This window comes from Dipodomys ordii, unplaced genomic scaffold (genome assembly GCF_000151885.1).
Source record: "Dipodomys ordii isolate 6190 unplaced genomic scaffold, Dord_2.0 Scaffold31, whole genome shotgun sequence".
Taxonomy (NCBI): Eukaryota; Metazoa; Chordata; class Mammalia; order Rodentia; family Heteromyidae; genus Dipodomys; species Dipodomys ordii.
In genome coordinates this window covers 2,927,419-2,947,755 of record NW_012267247.1, presented here as the reverse complement: position 1 = coordinate 2,947,755, position 20,337 = coordinate 2,927,419, and the positions used below count along the sequence as shown (strand labels likewise).

General features: G+C 37.2%; 3 protein-coding genes across 6 annotated transcripts in view; 1 reads left to right on the top strand and 2 right to left on the bottom strand.

The window, feature by feature from the left end:
• Nf1 (neurofibromin 1) overlaps nucleotides 1-20,337 on the top strand; it is a 254,153-nt gene that overhangs the window by 176,007 nt on the left and 57,809 nt on the right. The gene's annotated exons all lie outside the window — the stretch shown is intronic.
• Nucleotides 1,248-19,267, bottom strand: Omg (oligodendrocyte myelin glycoprotein). Of its 2 annotated transcripts, none has more exons than XM_013016443.1 (2): nucleotides 3,773-4,676; nucleotides 1,248-2,926 (listed from the first exon to the last, which is right to left on the bottom strand). In XM_013016443.1, the coding sequence occupies exon 2, from the start codon at nucleotides 2,897-2,899 to the stop codon at nucleotides 1,601-1,603; it is 1,299 nt and encodes a 432-aa protein (XP_012871897.1). In that variant the 5' UTR covers nucleotides 2,900-2,926; nucleotides 3,773-4,676; the 3' UTR covers nucleotides 1,248-1,600. The 2 variants fall into 2 exon arrangements, with proteins under 2 accessions (XP_012871897.1, XP_012871898.1); XM_013016444.1 differs by lacking the exon at nucleotides 3,773-4,676 and adding an exon at nucleotides 19,188-19,267 and having other exon boundaries at nucleotides 1,381-2,926.
• On the bottom strand, nucleotides 9,300-19,274 carry Evi2b (ecotropic viral integration site 2B). 2 transcript variants are annotated; one of them, XM_013016442.1, is made up of 2 exons: nucleotides 19,188-19,274; nucleotides 9,300-10,926 (listed from the first exon to the last, which is right to left on the bottom strand). In XM_013016442.1, exon 2 carries the CDS (start codon nucleotides 10,912-10,914, stop codon nucleotides 9,544-9,546), a length of 1,371 nt encoding a protein of 456 aa, XP_012871896.1. In that variant the 5' UTR covers nucleotides 10,915-10,926; nucleotides 19,188-19,274; the 3' UTR covers nucleotides 9,300-9,543. The 2 variants fall into 2 exon arrangements, with proteins under 2 accessions (XP_012871896.1, XP_012871895.1); XM_013016441.1 differs by having other exon boundaries at nucleotides 9,300-10,930; nucleotides 19,188-19,266.

Genomic DNA, 20,337 nt, shown 5'->3' with positions numbered 1-20,337 from the left:
TCAAAGACAGTGCCCAGGCCCTGAGTTCAAGCTCCAGGACCGGCAAAAAAAAAAAAAAGAGTGTATACTGTTATTGGTTGGGGATGTGGCTCAGAGGAAGAGTGCTTGCCTAACATGCATGAAGCCCTGGGTTCGACTTTAGTACCATATAAGCAAAAAAAGCCAGAAGTGGCATTGTGGCTCAAGTAGTAAAGCGCTAGCCTTGAGCAAAAGAAGCTCAGGGACAGTGCCCAGGCCCTGAGTTCAAGCCCCAGGACAGGAAGGAAGGAGTTATTTTACTTTCTCTCTGAATAGAATTATTCTTAAGCCAGGAAAAAGACTCTTTGAACTTAAAAAATTCTTAGGAAGGGGAATTATAAATTTTTCTTATTTTCTTTTTCACCTGTAGGAATGCTTGAAATTATGTTGAATTATTCCTTATGCCTCACAAATTAAAAGCTTCATTTGTAGCTTACAAATTTCACATATGTTCTCTTTCATTTTAATCTTGCCTTGTTTCAGAATTTACTTTGCTGATTCTTGTCTAAGGTGACTTACTTTTATTATTTGTAGAAATTTCTCAGTTTCTTCTGGTTTGCTTTGGCGTGTCAGATCTGTCCCATGCCCAGTCACTACCTGATTGCAGCATCAAAAAATAAACTCCATCTCTTATCACCTTCCTCTTCTCCTTCCCTCACTCCCTCAGAGTGGCCCAAGTTTGCTATACTCCATAATTTTATCCCTAAATTAATATTATTTTTAATTTTGATGAATCATTCTTATTTCTGATTATGTAGAAGATAAGGTCTCTCTCTTGCACTGGTAGTAGGATTTTAATTTTGTAAATGAGATTTTCAACAGTAAGTGAAAAAGGAAATATGCACTCAAACTACTCCCTTGTAAGTCGTTAAACTAAAACTTTTTAGTATTACATTTCTCAAATATAAACACACAGTTAAATTTTCCTTATTAAAATGCAAGGTCTAGTGTCTTCTAGCCTTTTTAAGAGCTTTTATGCATTATGTAATCTGTAAAGTAGCCAAGAGTTCCTCAGAAGCAGGACATCATTTAGATTTAAAACAACTATGGCTTGTGTATAAATAATGATGTGGCATAACCATTCATAGGGTAGCAGCCCCAGTTTTACTCTACTGGCAAATTTTTGGGACACTGCAGAATTTCATTCACCTTAAAAATGGTTAGGCCATGTTGATTCTACTAGATAGATTAATTGGTTAGTATGAGTAGAAAACCAAATGACACAATTATGAGCATAGACCTTTTATTTTTTCCCCAGACATTTGACAGTGTAAACATACATAAAATACATATTAAAGTTTAGATGCCTTATATTTATGCAATGAATTGAAGCCTTAAAAAGAAAGCATTTCTTTTTTTTTAAAAGAAACTCATTAGTTTTACTTAAGACAGTAAAATAGCAGCAAGTACCAAGACACTGCACTTCTTTTAAGACAAGTTACTTCATTTACATCAGAGTCAGAAATGTAACACTGACTTCCTGTATACTTAATATAGCTTGGATCAGTGGTTAGATAGGGACTTATTTTTCCAACTGTACATCAGGGAGGATGCTTTCATTAGTTTCAGAAAATGTAGACCCTCAGACAGCCAGCATAACCACAGCATTGAGCATTAAGAGAAATGAAGCATTTACTTTCCAAGCACTTGCCACAGATAATTGAGTCTTTACATTTGCAGTTGTTTCTTCCCTTCGTAAGTTAAGGGTTGTGCTTTGTTGAGGCATTTCAGAGAAATTATTTGGCATGCCACTAGTGATACTTAGGGTCATGGGTGTTGGGGATGATTTTGTTGAGCTAGTGAGGCTTGTGTTGGTAACCATCCCATCGTGGAGATGAATAGTTAGAGTTGCAGCTGCTGCTTCATGTGGGTTGATCGTTTCTGTGGATGTATCTTCTGGATAGGGCACCAAAGCCTTATCAGTGCTAGTAAAGGTGGTGTCTTTGCTTAGTGTGACACCAAATGTTGTTTCCTTTGTTCGATATTGTTTGGGTATTTTGGTCACTTTGGGTTGAGTCACCATACTCAGAGAGTTAATGGTGTCCACTGTCTGCATTCCACTTACAGTAAACAAGCTTGAGGTAAATCCAGGAGGTGTGGGATATATGTTATGTTCCTTCAGAGATGATATTTGTTTAGAACAAGGAGTCCCTATCACATGAGCATTTGTTTCCATCATCCACTTTAGTAAGTAAGTAATATTTTGTGTATGGTCACATGACCACCTGTTATTGTAAAGAGTTATCTCTTGCAAATGCAAGAGTTGGTCAAATGATTGATCTGGAATGAATGTAAACTTATTGTTATGCAAGTAAAGATGTGTGAGACTTGTCAGGTTTATTAATGTTCCTGGAAGGATTTGTGTCAAGGAATTATTAGACAGGTCCACAATGTGTAGTTTGGAGGGCATGTTGGTTGGGACTGTCCAAAGTTTGTTACCACTGAGGTTGAGAACCTCGAGACTTCTTAGGGTATTTTTAATCAGGACAACCTTTTCCAGCATATTCTTAGAAACATCCAGATACTTAAGGTTCCACTGATAAGCAGTATCAGATTTGTCAAGAAGTTTAATGTTGTTGTTAGCAGCAGACATGTTCCAAAGAGACCGAGGTAACTGAGCAGGCAGGCTTTCAAGCCTGTTGTTTGAAATGTCCAGAGTCCTCAGATTGGTATATTGGGTTAACTGGTTATGCAGATCAGTAAAGTGGTTATAAGACAGGTTTAAATGTATAATATTCTCTTGCAGTCCCGATGGTAATGTAGTCAAGTTTCTGCCTGAACAGTCCACATGCCTATGCCTCTCTGTGCATATACATTGGAGAGGACAAATGCATAAAATACCAGGTGTGAGAGACAGAAGGATGAACAAGCAGGGAGACATTTTCAATATCTGATATTCCACCAAAGCCTAGAAACAAACAGATATACCCTTCTTTTATTATGCAAATACAAATTAGGCATCTGCATGGGTCAGTTAGCATTAGGCAAAAATTTCAATAAACCTCCTTGTTTTTGAATCCTTTTATAATTGTTCCAGTGATTAAACTAACAAAGCTCCCCTTCATTTATAGTCCAAATGCCTAATCAGATTCTTCAATTGGGGCTATGTAGCAGAGACTCTCTTCCCCCTACTCTTGCCTGCATTTTTTTCTCTCTTATTTTTCTCTTCTTTCATTACATTCTTATTTATCTCGTAGCCTTAATGTGATAAAATGGAATTTCCTGCAAATAAAGAGTTGTAGTCTTAAGCTATTACTATTTTTGATATTTTTTTTAACTCGGAAAAAAATGGCTGTCATGTCTGGGGTTTTGTTTTGTTTTGCTTTCCAAATCTCTGCAGTATTATAAGACTCAGAATATAGTATAAGATGAGATACTATTTAGATAATAAAGCAATTCTTTGAAATTTCATCCTTTTTAGTATATATATATATGCATACATATAAATATATATATATATATATATATATATATATCCTGTAAGATCATTTTAAGGCACTTGAAAAACCCACACCAACATCATACCTTTAACCTTACATTTTTCCTGTATGTTTCAAGATTAATTCTAAATGAAAAGCAGTGTGAATATTTGCAAAATGAACATTTAAAAAAAAAACAAACCCTCAACAGTCACTGCAGCAAATTTCAGATACATGCACTTGCTATTGAATGTATATTCAATTCTAACATGGCTTTTTCTTAAAAAAAGAAAAAATTCAAAGTCTGTCTCCTACTAATTTAAATGAGAGCTTACCACAGTGTGGTCTTCAGCATCAGCATCTCATTTTCTCCAGGAAACTTGAGGCTTAAAGGTCGTCTTGTTCTGGAGAGTCGGAACGGCTTCTGGCTGTGGGCTGCGCTTGCCTGCTCAGCTGCATTGTGTTGCTGTGAGCTGAAGCTCTGCAACCACCTGATCAGCCCCACATAAGAAGACTGCAGAGCCGTCATTGGTGCTGACTCAAATTTATTGCAAGAGGTGCATACGCAACAGAATGGATAATTTTTTTTTAATTTACAGACTGAGCATACCTCTATAGCTCATATTTGCTATAGAATGGAATACCTCATGTAAAATTAGAGCTGGCCTCTACTTTTTCCTGTAATTTTCTGACTTTGGCTTTCACATTTCAACATTTTCCTCATTAAGAGAATCTGTGGTTTGATTTAATGCCTTCTATATTCTTTTCACGTGCTGAAAATGGATTTGATCTTCATGGATAGATTTCTAAGACATTAATTTGACTATTTTTAATTCCTGCATTTCACTGTTCTTTTCTAAATGTTATCATGTCATCTTTTTAAATGTCATAAATACAATCTGTTTGATTTTTATGCCTTTCCTCACTAGGGTTATATTTAATCAGCTTTTAAAAATTACCAACCACTTAAATATTTCATCTTCCTTTGAAGAAATATTTAATTATGTTAATTTTGTCTTTATCTTCCTAATATAAAGGATCATTTGACCATGGCTATACATAGACTACACTGATTTTATTTTACTTTTTTGCAGTCCTAGAAATCAAACCCAAAATAGGCTAAATTTTAAATGAATACTGTAGGCTTTACAACAATTCCTGTGGTAAAGCAACCCTGTTTTGCCAGCCATAGGTGGCTTGCACCTGTAATCCTGCCTACTCAAAAGGCTGAGATCTGAGGATCGAGATTTGAAGGCAGCCTAAGTTATAGAAAGTCCATGAGAATCTTTCTTTCTTTCTTTCTTTTTGGGGGCCTGAATTCTGGGCCTGGGTGCTGTCCCTCAGCTCTTCAGCTCAAGGCTAGCGCTCTACCACTTGAGCCATAGCACCACTGCCAGCTTTTTTCTTTTTGCTTATGTGCTGCTGAGGAATCAAACCCAGGGCCTCAGGCATGCAAGGCAAGCACTCTACTACTGAGCTACCTTCCCAACCCCTGTCCATGAGAATCTTATCTCCAATTAACCACCAAAAAGCCAGAAGTGGAGCTGTGGCTCAAGGTAGAGTGTTAGCCTTGTGCAAAAAAGCTCGAGATAGCACCCAGACCCTGAGTTCAAGCTCTCCAGGACAGGCAAAAAATAATAACATTGACCATGTGTATAGGATTAAATGCTTAAAACTTACTCTTAGATATAAGTAGTGTTTCCTTCAGATAGTTTAGAGATTAAAAATCAATTTCAAGTGACTTTTAGTCTTCTGTATTTTCTTTTTGAGAAAGTTAATTTACAATTATATGAAATATATTTAAAAGAAAATCATAGTAAATTTTTCAAATGAGATCAGATTTATGATGCTCCAAACCAATTTCCAGAATGGCCAATTTGCCTTGTTATTACAAAAAATTAGAGACAAGACTATAGAAGGAAGTGATGAAAACAACTAATACCCCCACAGAGACATGTAGGGAAATGTACGCATGGAGAAATCTCTTAGTGTATTTTCTTGAAAAAGAAGCTATCTTCTTGTAGTTACTTTTTATATAAAACTAATGTTCCTTCAGAATTATCTACATTTTATAAGTCTGCAACACTACAAATTTATTATTGATTAGGTGTTTTATTGCCACTTTATTTTGAGGTTTTATCTGGGCTCTAGAATCTTTCTATGGATTTCAGAAAACAGTCATCAATTGTAATGTGTTAAAAAGTATTACATTCATAAATATTATTAATCCTGGGGCTGGGAAGGTGTCTCAGTGGTAGAGTGCTTGCCTCGCATGCATGAGGCCCTGGGTTCGATTCCTCAGCACCACATAAGCAGTAAAAAAACCGGAAGTAGTGCTGTGGCTCAAGTGGTAGAGTGCGCTAGCCTTGAGCTGAAGAGCTGAGGGACAGTGCCCAGGCCCAGAGCTCAGGCTCCACCACCAACAAAAAATAAAAATAAAAAAATAAAATAAATATTGTTAGTCCAGCTACCAGTGATGTCTCAAGCCTATAATTCTAGTTACTAAGGAGGCAGAGATCATGAAAGAGGCAGAGATTTTGAGGATCACAATTCAAAGCCAGACCAAACAGACAAATCAATCCAAAGCACCTGGCATGAGAGTATTTCCTAATACCCATTCTTGAAGATCCTTTTATCTCCAAAGGAAACAACAAAAAGCTGAAATTGGAGATATGACTTAAGTGATAAAGTGCCAGACATGAACAAAGAAGCTGAGAGAGCTCAAAGCCCTGAGTTTAAGCTTTAGTAATGGCACAAAAAGGAAGAAATATCGTTAAGAGTATAGAGATTGGGTTGTTTGGGGCATTTGTAGATATGCCAGTTCCTGTGTATACTATTGAACTTTAAGAGTTTTGACTAGGGGGCTGGGAAGGTGGCTCAGTGGTAGAGCGCTTGCCTTGCATGCCTGAGGCCCTGGGTTCGATTCTTCAGCACTCCATAAGCAAAAAGAAAAAAGCCGGAAGTGGCGCTGTGTTAGAGCGCTATCCTTGAGCTGAAGAGCTGAGGGACAGTGCTCAGGCCCAGAGTTCAGGCCCCACGACCAGACCCAAAAAAAAAAAAAAGAGGTTTGACTAAATATCAATTTACCAAGCATAGTTGCTTTTTTTTCCCCCCTGCTCCTGGGGTTTGAACTCAGGGACATGGCTCTGTCCCTGAGCCTCTTTGTGCTCAAGGCTAGTGCTCTACCTCTTGAGCTATAATGCCACTTCCAGCTTTTTTCTGAGTAGTTCATTGGAGGTAAGAGTCTCACAGACTGTCTTGCCCAGGCTGGCTTTGAATCATGATTCTCAGATCTAAGCCTCCTGAGTAGCTAGGATTACAGGCATGGGTCACTGGCTCCCAGCAAGCACTTCATTTTCTTTAATTTTAGGAAGCCTCACTATACAAGTGTGGAAGTAGTTACCAAATCCTCTTATCTTTCCTGGTGTTTGTATTTGAAAGGATGCATTGTTTCATTAGCTGATAGATTCAAAAAAATTTGGGTTTAATCTGTATCATGTTCAGATGGTCTGAATGTATATGATACTAATACAATGATAGTAGTGACAATGTTTCTCATTTCAAGTTTAGGGCCATACATACTGTTCAAACTTTATTGTGAAATTCTCAAAGAAATTGGACTCTTTTTTGACTCTTTTTGTTTTGTTTTGTTTTACAACTATTTATCATTTCCCCTATCCTATTTGGGAGAATTTTAATTATTAAGGACATTAGCACTTTATCGTGATTAAAGGTACAATTATTTTTTTCCTAGTTTGCACATATCTTTTACTATTTTTTGGTAGTTTTAACATTTAAAAGTGTCGTGTAATTAACCCCCCCCCACAGATACACACCCTCCCTTGTTTTCAGTAGTGGGGCTTAAACTCAGGACCTCATGCCCTCACTTGGCTTTTTTGCTGGTTTATTGTAGATAGTTTTGCAGACTTTTCTGCTCAGTCTGGCTTTGAATTTCAATCCTTAGATCTTAGCTTCTTGAGTAGCTAGGATTTCAGGCCTGAACCACCAGCACCTGGAGTAAGAGTATTTCCTAATTCCCATCCTTCAAAAGAACACGAAAAAAGATGGTGGAAAGGAGCTAAGTTGTGAACAGAGCCCTTAATATGTGAAATGAGGTGGGTTACGATGATGCAAGTTGTGATTGGAGGTATGGTTCAGGTGGTAGAGTGCCAGCCAACCAGTGAGCACAAGCATCAGATACTGAATTCAAGGCCTGGTCTTGGACAACAAACAAAAAAAGATGATTGAAGACATTTCAAAGACAAAAGTTTCCCATTTACCCTTGCTCAAATACTTAAATTCAAAAGAATAAGGAGAAATTCTTAAACTCCTGATTGCTTTCTGTAAAAATTAAAAGTGGTAAGTTTGAAAAATACATGAAAGAAATATTTTAATGTGTTAGAAAGAACTAATGTAATATGATAAACATCATGCTTACAAAGTTCAAGAAAATACTTCTGCACTAAGTGTTAATTGTCAGGAAGGGAGACCTGAAGATCAATGGATAAGCATTGTATGTGAAGTCCCTGGCTATGATTATAGATGCGGCTTTGTTAATTTCTTGACCACTAATGCTACATAAACATGCTGTACTTCATTTGAAAAATCCCAAAACTGTAAGAGGATCTCAAAGGTTAATTATGCACTTGATGGACAAAGAAGAACTTCTGTAGTTACAAGTTGAAATCTCCACAAGTTAGACTTTGACAGGTTTGGCATATCACTGTTCTGGTATTTCACAAAGATCAGTTGTCAGGTAATGAGGTTAATGATGAAATTGTACATTTAAAAGATAATTTAAGCCTGGCTTAAATTATTTGTTGACTCACGCCTGTAATCCTAGCTACTCAGAAGTCTGAGACCTGAGGATCACGGCTCAAAGCCAGCCCTGGCAGGAAAGTCCATGAAACTCTTATCTCCAATAAACCAACAGAAAACCAGAAGTGATACTGTGGCTCAAGTGGTAGAGCACTAGCCTTGTGCTGAAGAGCTGAAGAGCACCCAGGCCCAGAGTTCAAGCCCCATGACCGACCCCCCCCCCCAAAAATAAAAAGATGAGTTAAAAACAAACTAAACCTAGGTGCAAATAGTTCAGGCCTATAATCATAGCTATTCAGGAGGCTGAGGTCGTCTAAGGATCATAGTTCAAAGCCTAGAAAGGAAAGTTTGTGAGAATCTTATCTCCAATTAAGCACCAGAAAAGTTGGAAGTCGAGCTGTGGTAGAACACTAACCTTTAGCACAAAGCTCAAGGACAGTGTCCAGGCCCTGAGTTGAAACCCCAGGACTGTCACCAAAAAACAAAAAAAGACAAACTGCAAGTGTGGCTCAGGTGGTGGAGTGCCAGCCTTGAGCAAATAAAGCCAAGCAAGAACATGAGGCCTTGAGTTCAAGCCTCAGTACTGGCATTTAAAAACAACAAAAAACAACCCCCCACACCCAAACCTTAAACTTAGTCCCTCACTCCCTTAAGACTTCATGAACTAAGTGTTCATTTAAAACTTGAAGAATGTATCTTTTATTCTTCTCCATGCCAAAGTTTGAGATAGAAAAATAAAACTTTATTTTTCAAGTTTATATGCAACTTTACAGGAAACAAATCTACTGGTAATATTAAATATATGTATTACTGATTTCCAATTGACTTCTATCATGCTCTGTACAAAATATACAGTTCTTTAAAGATATACTGTAGCCATGTGCTGGTGGCTCAGGCCTATAATTTTCACGACTGAGAAAACTGAGATCTGAGGATTGTGGTTTGAAGCCAACCTGGCAGGAAAGTCACTGAGATTGTTATCTCCAATAAACTGTTCAGTAGAAGCCAAAAGTAGAGCTGTGGCTAAAGTGGTAAAGCACTAGCCTTTAGCAAAAGAAGCTCAGGAACAGTACCCAGGCCCTGAGTTCAAAAAAAGATAAGCACTATAGTTAAAAAACCCCTCTCTGTAATACAGAAAAACATTCTGCTTACACATACAAGCTTTGAGCACATTTCAGGTAGTTCCTGAGTAGAAGTCAGAATTGACTACAGTTTTCATTTTATATTGTTCATCACACAAAGAACAATAAAAGATGGATTCATGGATGGAAGACAAGCCAAAAAGTATTTACAACAGTTCTTCAGGTGGCGGTGGCAGTGGCAAGGATTCAGTAAGATCTTGATCAGAGGCAGGAAGAATAGAGAACTCCTGACATTGGATCTCATTGTTGAAATCTTCTTGACTCTTGGTAAAATATAGTGGCAAGGGCAAGTTAAGTAAGTCAGAGTGTGATGGAAATGGTTGTTTGTTCTCAGAATTATCATCTTCATAGGCTTGATTTAGACTGTCCAGAGATGGTTGAAGATAAGTAGAATCATTTGCACAAGAAGATGCAGTTATTGTGGGTTTGTCTGACTGGTTCCTGTCTTGTCCTTCCGCATCAACAAAATGAGGTGGTGGAAGAGGCAGATCTGCATCATCTGAAGAAGAAACTGCAGTACCAATAGTTGATCGGTCAGCACTGTCCTCTGATGTGCCAGTTCCTGGATCTTTTATTTTGTCTGTTTTGGAATTGATGGCATCTCCAATATTTTCACTTGATTCAAACAACTTAGCTGCTAAATCATCTACTATATGTGTGCTTTTGTTTGGTTTCCAGGTCATAAGTGAAACAATTGATGTGTGTTTCGTGGATATTTCATTTTCTCTAATGTTATCCATACATATGTCAGGAGTTTCTCCATCAGCAAATGGAGATCTACCTGCCCAATTTTGGTCCCTTAACACTGGTTTTCTCAAACATTTCCATAGGATGATCATCAGTATAGCTACCAACATAGAAATCAAAATTATACCAATTAATATAGCAGCTATTGCATTATAATTAGTTTTATGTGGAATTCTTTTGTTACTGGTAGGTTTTGAGGTGAACACTGGTGTATTCCTCGTTACATTGATAGTCTTAGGTAAGTAAACAGTTGATGTTGGCTGTATGGATAGATTATGAACAGTTGGTAGCACTGGTGTTTTAGAAGAGTTATAAACAAGTAATGGTGATTGTTGAGAGGGAGTGAAGACATCCAGTGGTTGTTTGGTGGAAGTATGGGGAGAATCTGGTAGTTGTCTAGCAGAGGTGAACACAGGAGGTGCTGTTTGTAGAAAGGAGGTATTGATGGTTGGAATTGGTAGACTGATGATGTTGTCAGGTTGTCCAGAAGTGTGAGCTGCTGGCTTCCCAGAAGAAACATAAATAGCCGGTGTTGGTTGTTCAGCGTTGATTTTGGCAGGTGATATTGGTTGTCCAGAAGAAATGTTGAATTGTGTTAGTTGATCCAAAGCATTTCCTGTTGTGTTTTGAGAATTAGTTGAGATATATGGCACTGATGATGTAATTAAAGCAGATTGTGGCTCCTTTTCTGGTATGGCCTTTGTCTCTGAGAAAAATACATTGTTCATGTATTCACAAAACAAAATTATGATGAAATATTTGCGATCCATTTTAGAATATTTCTTCCTTACCAGTGGTTTTACAACAAAAGAAAGAAAAAAGACATATCATTTGATGTCAAATTACATTTGTTTTTCTTTTTTTATTATATCAGTTATACTGAAATGGGGGATCATTGTTAATTATTTTCACACATATTTACAATATATTCCAATTAATCTCATCCTCTATATCACTGTCCCCGTATTGATCAAAAACTCTCATTGAGGTTCTTTATACTGTTTTCATACATACTTGCAATATGTTTCAAAAGTATTCAATTTCCATCTTTTTCCCTTCCACCTTCTCCTCCTACATTGACTATCATTAGAATGACTGACATAAAAAGCAGGTAGACACCTGATTTGTATTTACTATGCTAATTTACATTTGACTCACCATAGGTTACTATAAACAAATCTTGTATAGTCCAACTCATTATGTAGCATTTGGATCTCCTGGGCAGTGGTCTCCTAATTCTTGGCTCTGTATTTGGCCCTGTGGCCCCTCTCTCCTTAACACTATTAACAGTATTAACTCCTCAGCTCAGCTCATACTTCTTAAGTGCATAGTTCAGTGTGCTAGGTCCAGGTACTTGTTCTTTTTGCCCTCTGTTCCTACAAATGTGTACAAATGATCCTGTTACCTTGAGGAATACCAGTGACAATCTGCTACCATAATCCTCTTGTCCTTACTTTTCTCTTTCCCCTTTCTTCACCATTGGACATAGTTGACTATTCTTTCACTAATATTTGACTAGCTCTTTGTAAGACAACCATGACCTTCCACTACTCTCCCTTATGCCTCTCATAGATAGTTGATACTCAGTAATCACCCTTATCTATTCTGTTTCAAAATTTTTCTTTGTGTTTTCTTCACATCTTCATGACATAACTCCTGATCTGCAGTTATCTACTTTATGAGTCAAAGATTTTCTTTCACTTGGCATTGGTGGCTCAAGCCTACAATCCTAGCTACTAGGAGGCTGAGATCTGAGGATAACAGTTTGAAGCCAGCCCAGGCAGAAAAGTCTGTGAGATTCTTATCTCTACTAAAACTACCAAAAAAGCCAGAAATGGAGTGTATGGAGTGTAGCTCAAGTGGTAGAGCACTAGCCTTGAACACAAAGTCCAGGACCAGGGGGAAAAAAATAAAACTCTTCTTCAGACCTTCTATGCTATAACTCCCAGGTCTACATAACCAAACTAAATCTTCTTTTTTTTTTAAGTCCATTTGTATGCTCCTTGGTGGTTATTGTGTGTGTGTGTGTGTGTGTGTGTGTGTGTGTGTGTGTGTGTGTACATATCACTATCAGCAAATTTGACATGTTTAAAAATGGAATCCATCTTCACTTCAAAACTGATTACTCTAATGAAATTGATATTTTAGTTGTTCATACCACTAAGATTCTTTTTTCTTTTTTGGTCATGGGGCCTGAACTCTGGGCCTGGGCACTGTTCCTCAACTCTTTAGCTCAAGGCTAGCTAGCACTCTGACACTTCCAGCTTTTTCTGCTTATGTGGTGCTGAGGAATCAAACCCAGGGCCTCATTCATGCAAGGCAAGCACTCTACCACTGAGCCACCTTCCCAGCCTCACCACTAAGGTTCTTATACACAGTTTATTGTATTAGTAATTTTTGTGCTAGATCTAGCACTGTATTCTTATATCCCATAGTTTTAAAAAGAATCAGTTCAACTCTTAGGGTCAGAATCTTAGTGATCTCTGAATCTAGTCAAGTCATAGTCAAGTAAGCCTGCTGCTACTTTTAGTCATGTATTAGTGACTACTAGATTTTTGTCAGGTTCTGGCTAGGTTTAACATAAAAAATAGTTTCAAGTGGTTCATATTCTTGTGGTTGAAATACCAGGAAAAAATAATTACAGTCATTTGATGTTTCCTCACAAAGTTACTCAGGGGTACATAGTGGAACTAACCTAGCCTGGACAGGTTTCAGGGTCAGTTTCCCAGAGACTTAAAACTGGAACTGAATCTTAAAAGGTCTGTAAGAACTAAGTTAGCAAAGGAATGATCCATTTGGGATGAACATACAGGCATGAAAAAGGAAGCACATTGGGGTTTTTTGTGGATGTGGCAGAGAGTAAAACTTGAAGAATTAAGTTCTGGTTCTGCTTCTGCCACCTTACTACCTATTAAGCCATGAGACTAGTCACACAATCTGTTCACTTCTGCCTTAAAGTGAAGAGCTATACCAAGACAACTTTTAGCTCTGAGTATACTTGTTTTGAACTATACCAAACACAGTGGTAACTATCAGTTATTTCTTAACATTAAGGAAAGCAAAACCTCAATGTTACATATGATAAAAAACTAAAATTAATCTGTAGATTTATTGAAGAGACATTTTTTGTTGTTCTGTTCCAAGGCACAATTAAAGGTTTTAAAAGTAGATTTTCTGGGCTGGGAATGTGGCTTAGTGGTAGAGTGCTTGTCTAGCATGCATGAAGCCCTGGGTTTGATTCCTTAGTACCACATAAGCAGAAAAGCCAGAAGTGGTGCTGTGGCTCAAGTGGTAGAGTGCTAGCCTTGAGCAAAAAAAGCTCGGGGACAGTACCCAGGCTCTGAATTCAAACCTCAAGATGGGCAGAAAAAGAAAAGTAGACTTTCATGCTTTGAGTAGTTTTCATTGGTTGTCCCTCTACTACTGGTAAAGCAGTGATAATAAAATGAGACCCCATCTTTTTGGAGATGAGTGTTCTTTGTGGGTTTTTGTTTTGTTTTGCTTTGCTTTTGAGACAGGGTTTCACTATATAGCCCAAGCTAGACTTGAACTAGCTATGTTTTGAGGCTGGGCTCAAACTCTCCTTCCTCCCATTTTCACCTGCTGAGTGATATTGCAAGTGTATTCCAAAAGTGCCCCATTTTAGTAAGGAAAAAATACACGATTGATTTCCATGTTGTCTGTCTCTCTTTTCTCCATGGTGTGTTAAGCCTTACTTTAAAGTTCTCATTAGAATTCCTGCTTATGATGAATTACATTAAGTGCTCCCTTGCTTGAGGGTTTCCCATTGCTGTTGAGATAAGACTTCTAAACTGACTTTTCTTCTTTTCATACTTTCCAAATACACATTTTTTACCCTAAACACTTTTAATTATGCTGTTTTTCACCCTATGGATGTTTTCTTTTTTTCCAAGTCTATCCTTTTTTGCCCTTCTGATTGCATATCTGTATCTGTCTTTATCTTGCACAACTGTTTGAATTCTCCTTTTTTTTTTTTTTTTTGGTCAGTCGTGGGGCTTGAACTCTGGGCCTGAGCACTGTCCCTCAGCTCTTCAGCTCAAGGAGAACACTTTACGACTTGCGCCACAGCACCACTTCTGGTTTTCTGGTGATTTATTGGAGATAAGAGTCTCACGGACTTTCCTGCCCGGGCTGGCTTTGAACTGTGATCCTCACATCTCAGTCTCCTGAGTAGCTAAGATTATAGGCGTGAGCCACTGGTGCCCAGCTCTTTTTGTTTTTTATTGTTTAATTAGCTGTCCATTTTTTTTTTCACACAGTTTAGGTTAGGGGTTTTTGTTTGTTTTTTTATACCTGGGCCACCAACTTTTAGCAATTTTGAGTCAACCAATTTTGTGTGTGTGTGTGTGTTCACACAGTGCTCACCAATACCAGTGCTTGAACGTAGGATCTGCATGCTATCCCTTAGCTTTTTAGCTGAGGCTAGTGCTGCTACTTAAATAACAATTTAACTTCTTGTTTATTTCTTGTTAATGGGAGACCTCAGCCTCCTAAGTAGCTAGCACAACAGCCACTGGCACCTGGCTTAGTCCACCAATTTTTTATTCTGAGATTTTTTTGGTTTCATGGAAGTTTTACTTCCCTGAGTACTCTTCACCTAGAATCATCCATTTGTATTCTTGCTACCTTTGCTTCTGTGTGTTTGAACAAATGCCCACATCTTTTTTTGGGGGGGGTGGTCCGGTCGTGTGGCCTGAACTCTGGGCCTGGGTGCTGTCCCTTAGCTCTTCAGCTCAAGGCTAGCGCTCTACCACTTGAGCCACAGCGCCACTTCCGGCTTTTTTCTTTTTGCTTTATGTGGTGCTGAGGAATGGAACCCAGGGCCTCAGGCATGCAAGGCAAGCGCTCTACCACTGAGCCACCTTCCCAGCCCCTAAATGCCCACATCTTGCTGAACAGTAATAATGGGGGGAGGAACATCATACCCTACTCCCACATGTAATTTGCTCTTTTTTTTTATTGCTTGGCTTTTCACATTGTCTTTTCATCACTCTCATCTCAAACAAGATTAAAGAGAATTCTGAAGGAGGAGGGGCAGGACCTAGGAAAGGAAATGAAAAAGAAAAAAGTAGAAAAAAAAGGACCTTGTCTAAGCATGCATATACTATGTGTTGTTTTAACACTGATGATGTATGTATTTTGTTTCATTGAACCTTTAAATGGCTTCAGAGGAATGGCTTTGTGGTATACCAATCAAGAGATAAATTGAAATGACTTAAGTGTAAGGATTTGTACCAAGATCTATGTAATTTCTCTACCCCACAGGCCTCATAATTTGATTCCTCTTCAGTAAAAGTACCTTCCATATTAGACACTCAGTAAACATTTGATCCATATTAGTCCTCTTCTTTCTATTTCACTTTTCCCACTGTTTGTGGTGGGGGTTTTGCTGTTGTTGTTTTGTTTTGTTTTGCCAGTCCTGAGGCTTGAACTGTGGGCCTGGGCACTGTCCCTGGGCTCCTTTTGCTCAAGGTAAGCACTCTACTACTTGAGCCACAGTGTGCCACTTCCAGCTTTTCTTGTGATTAATTGGAAATAAGAGTCTCACAGACTTTCCTGCTTGCGCTGGCTTTGAACTACAGATCTCAGCCTCCCAAGTAGCTAGGACTACTGGCTGGTGTAAGTTACTGGCATGCAGCTTCTTTTTTCACTTTTATTAAGACTTCTTTAAGAAGTGGCTCACACCTATAATCCCAGCTAATTGATAGTAAAGATAGAGAAATCATGGTTCAAGGCTAACCCAAGCTCAAGGCCTCTTCCCCTTACCCCTCCCCCCAAAATTGCAAGACCTTATGTCAAAGAACAAGTCAAGCATGAGTGTATGATTGTAGTGTGTGTGTGTGTGTGTATGTATGTGTTTAACTACAGAAGAAAGGACTAGGAAATATGGCCCAATTGATAGCCTGCTTAAGGCCTTGAATTCAAACCCTATTACTGCCAAAAGACTTCTACCAAGGTATAAGCAAAAAAAGGTAAAATCTAAGTAAGTAAATTCTGGGTGTTTTTGTTCTGCTTGTTTTTAAGATGAGCTATTACTGTGTAACCCAAGCTGGCCTTGAACTTAGGATGTTCCTGCCTCAGCTTCCTAAATGCTGAGTTTAGATGAATGCACTACCAAATGCAGCTCAGTAAATTCAGTTTATCTGTTTTGCAAAATGTTTTATTCATTTTGCAAAAAGGAACAGATTTGGAATTTTTGGCATAGACATGAGAACTAAATAATCTATGCAGTTCCAATTCACTATTTTTGTAGATTACCAAAAAAGGGCTTTGTTAGAAAATGTTATTCTTGAATGTTTCACTTTTAAAATGATTTTAGAAAATGCTTTCCAAAGCAGCAGAAGATATAGGCCATGAATTGTCTTCAGCCGAAGATGTTTTCCTCTTTTGTGACTGCTTAAAATAATTTAGTTTTTAAAAAAATACCGTTCCTCTTTTTAGTTAGCTGAAAAAGGAAATAGGGGAAATGGTAAAAACAGGAACCTAATTTGAAACCCAGTTTAGTTGGTAAGATCAATTTTAGTAGGTTTATATCCTTAATGTCAGTAAGAAGTTGGTAGAAATTTCATTGTGAGATTTTTCACTTGTTAGCACAATATTAACTACAGAATTCCATTTTGGAACTCTCTCACCATTTTCTCCCAGTTTACCCTCCTAGGTTTTTCTACATCATAATACTGGAATCTATTAGTATCCTACTATAGCAATTCAAAGTAGTCCAGAAAAGAAGCATCAAAGACTTAAAGAAGAATAAGTAGGAGATGTAAAAATTAAACTTTTTTTTCCAAAGGTAATGAAGGTAGTGTCAAATATATGATTTGTACCTAAAGTATATATTGTTTCTGTGTGGAGACCAGGTAATAGTAAGAAAAACTTAATGTGGAACAGAAAAATAACAGAAGAAAAACAAATAACCCAAAAGAGAAAATTGAAACAAAAAAAAAAATTTTTTTTTTGCTTGTCCTGGGGCTTGAACTCAGTCTCTGTCCCTGAGCCTCTGTGCGCGGGGCTAACACTCTACCACTTGAGCCACAACTCTCCTTCAGGCTTTCTCTGAATAGTTTATTGGAGATAAGAGTCTCATGGACTTTCCTTAGCTGAGCTGGCATCAAACTGTGATCCTCAGATCTCAGCCTCCTATCTAAGATTACAAACATGAGCCACTGGCACTGGGCCTAAGTTTACCACTTTTGAAACAAAATTTATAGAAAGCAAAAATTTAATGGAAAGGGAAGGATCGGTTGATAGAAGATATTGAAAAGAAAAGTTAACAAATGTCTAGGAAGAGCAGTAAGTTCTTGTAGAAGATAGAAGTGGGTAAAGTGAAGTTTGAAGAGAGAGATCCAGATGAGAGAAACAGGCACACAGTTGTACTCCTGTCATTGGTCTGCATCCACAATACAGGGAAGTAATCTGTCCAAGCTGGAGGCCTTGAGTAGATGAGTACTCAAACCTACTTAGCCTTCATTTTAGGCTTGCCTAGCTTCTATAAGAATCCTGAAGATTCCCTCTTCTCCCCTGTCCACTTCCTGCCTGTTTATCTTCCTCCCTGACACTACCTAGAAGCACATCTGCTAATTACTCCAAATTGCCTGTACATAATCTTATGTGGAACTTCTCTAGAAATCCTTTATAATCTCAGGCAAAATCCAAATTTAACTACCTTCACATTGTGATATTTTCCTCATTATTTTAGGCTGGCACTTTGAAGTTTAAATTTGCATTTTGCCCTTTCCTGAGTATTTAAAAAGTTTTTTTAAGAAGAGGAAAATGTAAATAGTCTTAAATAAAAAGCATTTTAAACACAGTTGCAGTGGGGTAGGAGTCTGCATGTATTAGACATGTGTAGTACTAAGCCCAGCATTAACACTGATGCTGGAGCTTAGTGGTAGAACACTTGCCTATCATGCAAATTCCTGGGTTCATCCCCCAGCACTGAAAAAAAAAAAAGAAAGAAAGAAAAGGAAACTCTTTATTAGAGAAATTTAAAAAAATATATTTTTTCTAGCTTCTCCAATAGATAAAAAGGCCACTATGACATGTTAGGAGAATCATAGTATCTATGAAATTTTAAACTAAATTATCACCCATTATGAGATTTATTATTCTTCAAAAACATAGACCTATTGAACCTCTGCAATTTTTATTAAAAGACAAATTGACTTTGTAATTGCCCAGTTTGCTCACATATTTTATATATAAGTAACAGTTTTGTACTTTTTATTTGTATCTTATATCCTTTTTAAAGATCAGATAAGAATATGTGACATAGATATGTAGTTAATGTGAGAATATGTATACTCATTTTATCTTAATAGTTTTGTCTTAGGAAGCTTTTAAAACAAATTAGAATATTTTCATGTCTTCATTATTACTTAATTATAACATTCTATTTGTATGAAAATGAAACATGATAATTAAGTATCCATCTAATTTCTTTTTAAATTAAGTGAAGGCAAGATGATATTTTTACTATGGAAACTAAAGGGGATTAAAAAATGAAAAAGATTTATATCTGTAGATTATATTATGGATAGAGAAGTTTTTATAGAAACCAAGTTAGATTTTTTTTTCTTTGTGATGATGGGGGAGTCCACATAACTCTACTTAAGTAAGTGCACTACTGCACTCAGCACCAAGATATAACCTGATACCTAAACTTTTTAATAATTAATATTTTTATGTTGTAAATGCAGTCATATCTCATGGAATCTAGTTGTATTTTCTAAACTTCAGCTTTATCTGTCATGACTGTATATTGTTTCTTTTAATTACAAAAATAAGGTTAACAAATATTTTGATTGAATAGACCTCAAAGGGTTTACAATATAAAAACCTAGTTGAAAACTTTTCTCTAAAGCAAGCTTGACATTGAATATTTTTAATTCTATGCAACAAAACCACAAAACCTGTTAGAGACATTTTTAACTATCGAGATTGAACTCAAGTTAAAAATACTAATGATTCTTTGGGTTTTAAAATCAAATCACATCAAATAGCCTATGTGTGAAATTTTTCTTACCTGTTAACTTCTTTTGCAGAATGGTAAATTCTTGTTCTAATAGATCATTTGGTGATTTGGCTAAGAAAGGTAAGAGGGTGGTCCAATTCAGATTAAAGTGCTCCTCTAGCACACTGAAATGGTTTCTGTAGAACAGAGGAAGTTTATCAATAGCTGTTAACAGGAAGAACAGGAAGCCACAAAAATGACTAAGATACATACCACTGCTTAACAGAACTCATGTTGAAACACAATTTGGGGCTATATGATTGGAGTGCTTTGAATTAATGTTTATTTTAAAAAACCGTAAGATGCTCTAGTAATATGATTTATAACACTTAAATGTTTAAAATGAAACATTGACAAGAAAAATTATGCTTTCTGGGGGAAATCTGTTCATTGGATATTAACCCATAGTGATATTTCTTTTTGGAAGAAGTAATGATGTTTGCTTGTATGATCTTAAGCAAGTCACTATACTTCTGAGTCACCATTTCCTCCTCTGAAGGAGAATTTCTTTATTGGATTATTGTAAGAATTAAATAATATTTGTAAGTATCCCCCACGTGGTAGGTAAGCAGTGTTATTCTTTTCTCATTTATTATGTAGGCAGAGCCCAGGTAACAGTGTAATTAAATTATCTTTGCCAAATACTTTTTCTTCTCTTTTTTTTCTTTCTTCAGTGCTGGGATCATGACTCTAAACCCTAGATTTAAATAGTTTTTTTTTTAAGTAAAAAATAAGCAAAGTAAGTAAAACACACCTATCATCTCAGCTATGCAGAAGGTGTGGAGGATCATTAGAACTGCAGTTCAGTCTGAGCAATAAAGTTCCAGAGATGCTTATCTCAATAGACACGTCTTCCCAACTATGGCAGGAAGCATAAATCTGATGATCAAACTGGTCCAGGCAGGCTTGGGCAAAAGAAAAGACCCTATAATAACTAGAGTAAAAGGGGCTCGATGGAGGCTTGGCTTAAGCATTAGAGTTCCTGCCTAGTGAGCTTCAAGGCCCTGAGTTCAGCAGTGGGGAGGGAAGGGAAGAAGAAGAGAATGCTAAGATAAAAGGAATAAAAGTTTATTTGTTTGGCAGTACTGGGGGTTTTGAACTCAGCTTTGTACTTTCTAAACTGGCACTGTACCCTTGAGCCATGCCAGCATTTCATATGTAG

Excerpts from the sequence above, each read along its gene's own strand:
- Evi2b (XM_013016442.1), bottom strand. The coding sequence starts at position 10,914 with ATGGATCGCAAATATTTCATCATAATTTTGTTTTGTGAATACATGAAC.
- Omg (XM_013016444.1), bottom strand. The coding sequence starts at position 2,899 with ATGTCTCCCTGCTTGTTCATCCTTCTGTCTCTCACACCTGGTATTTTA.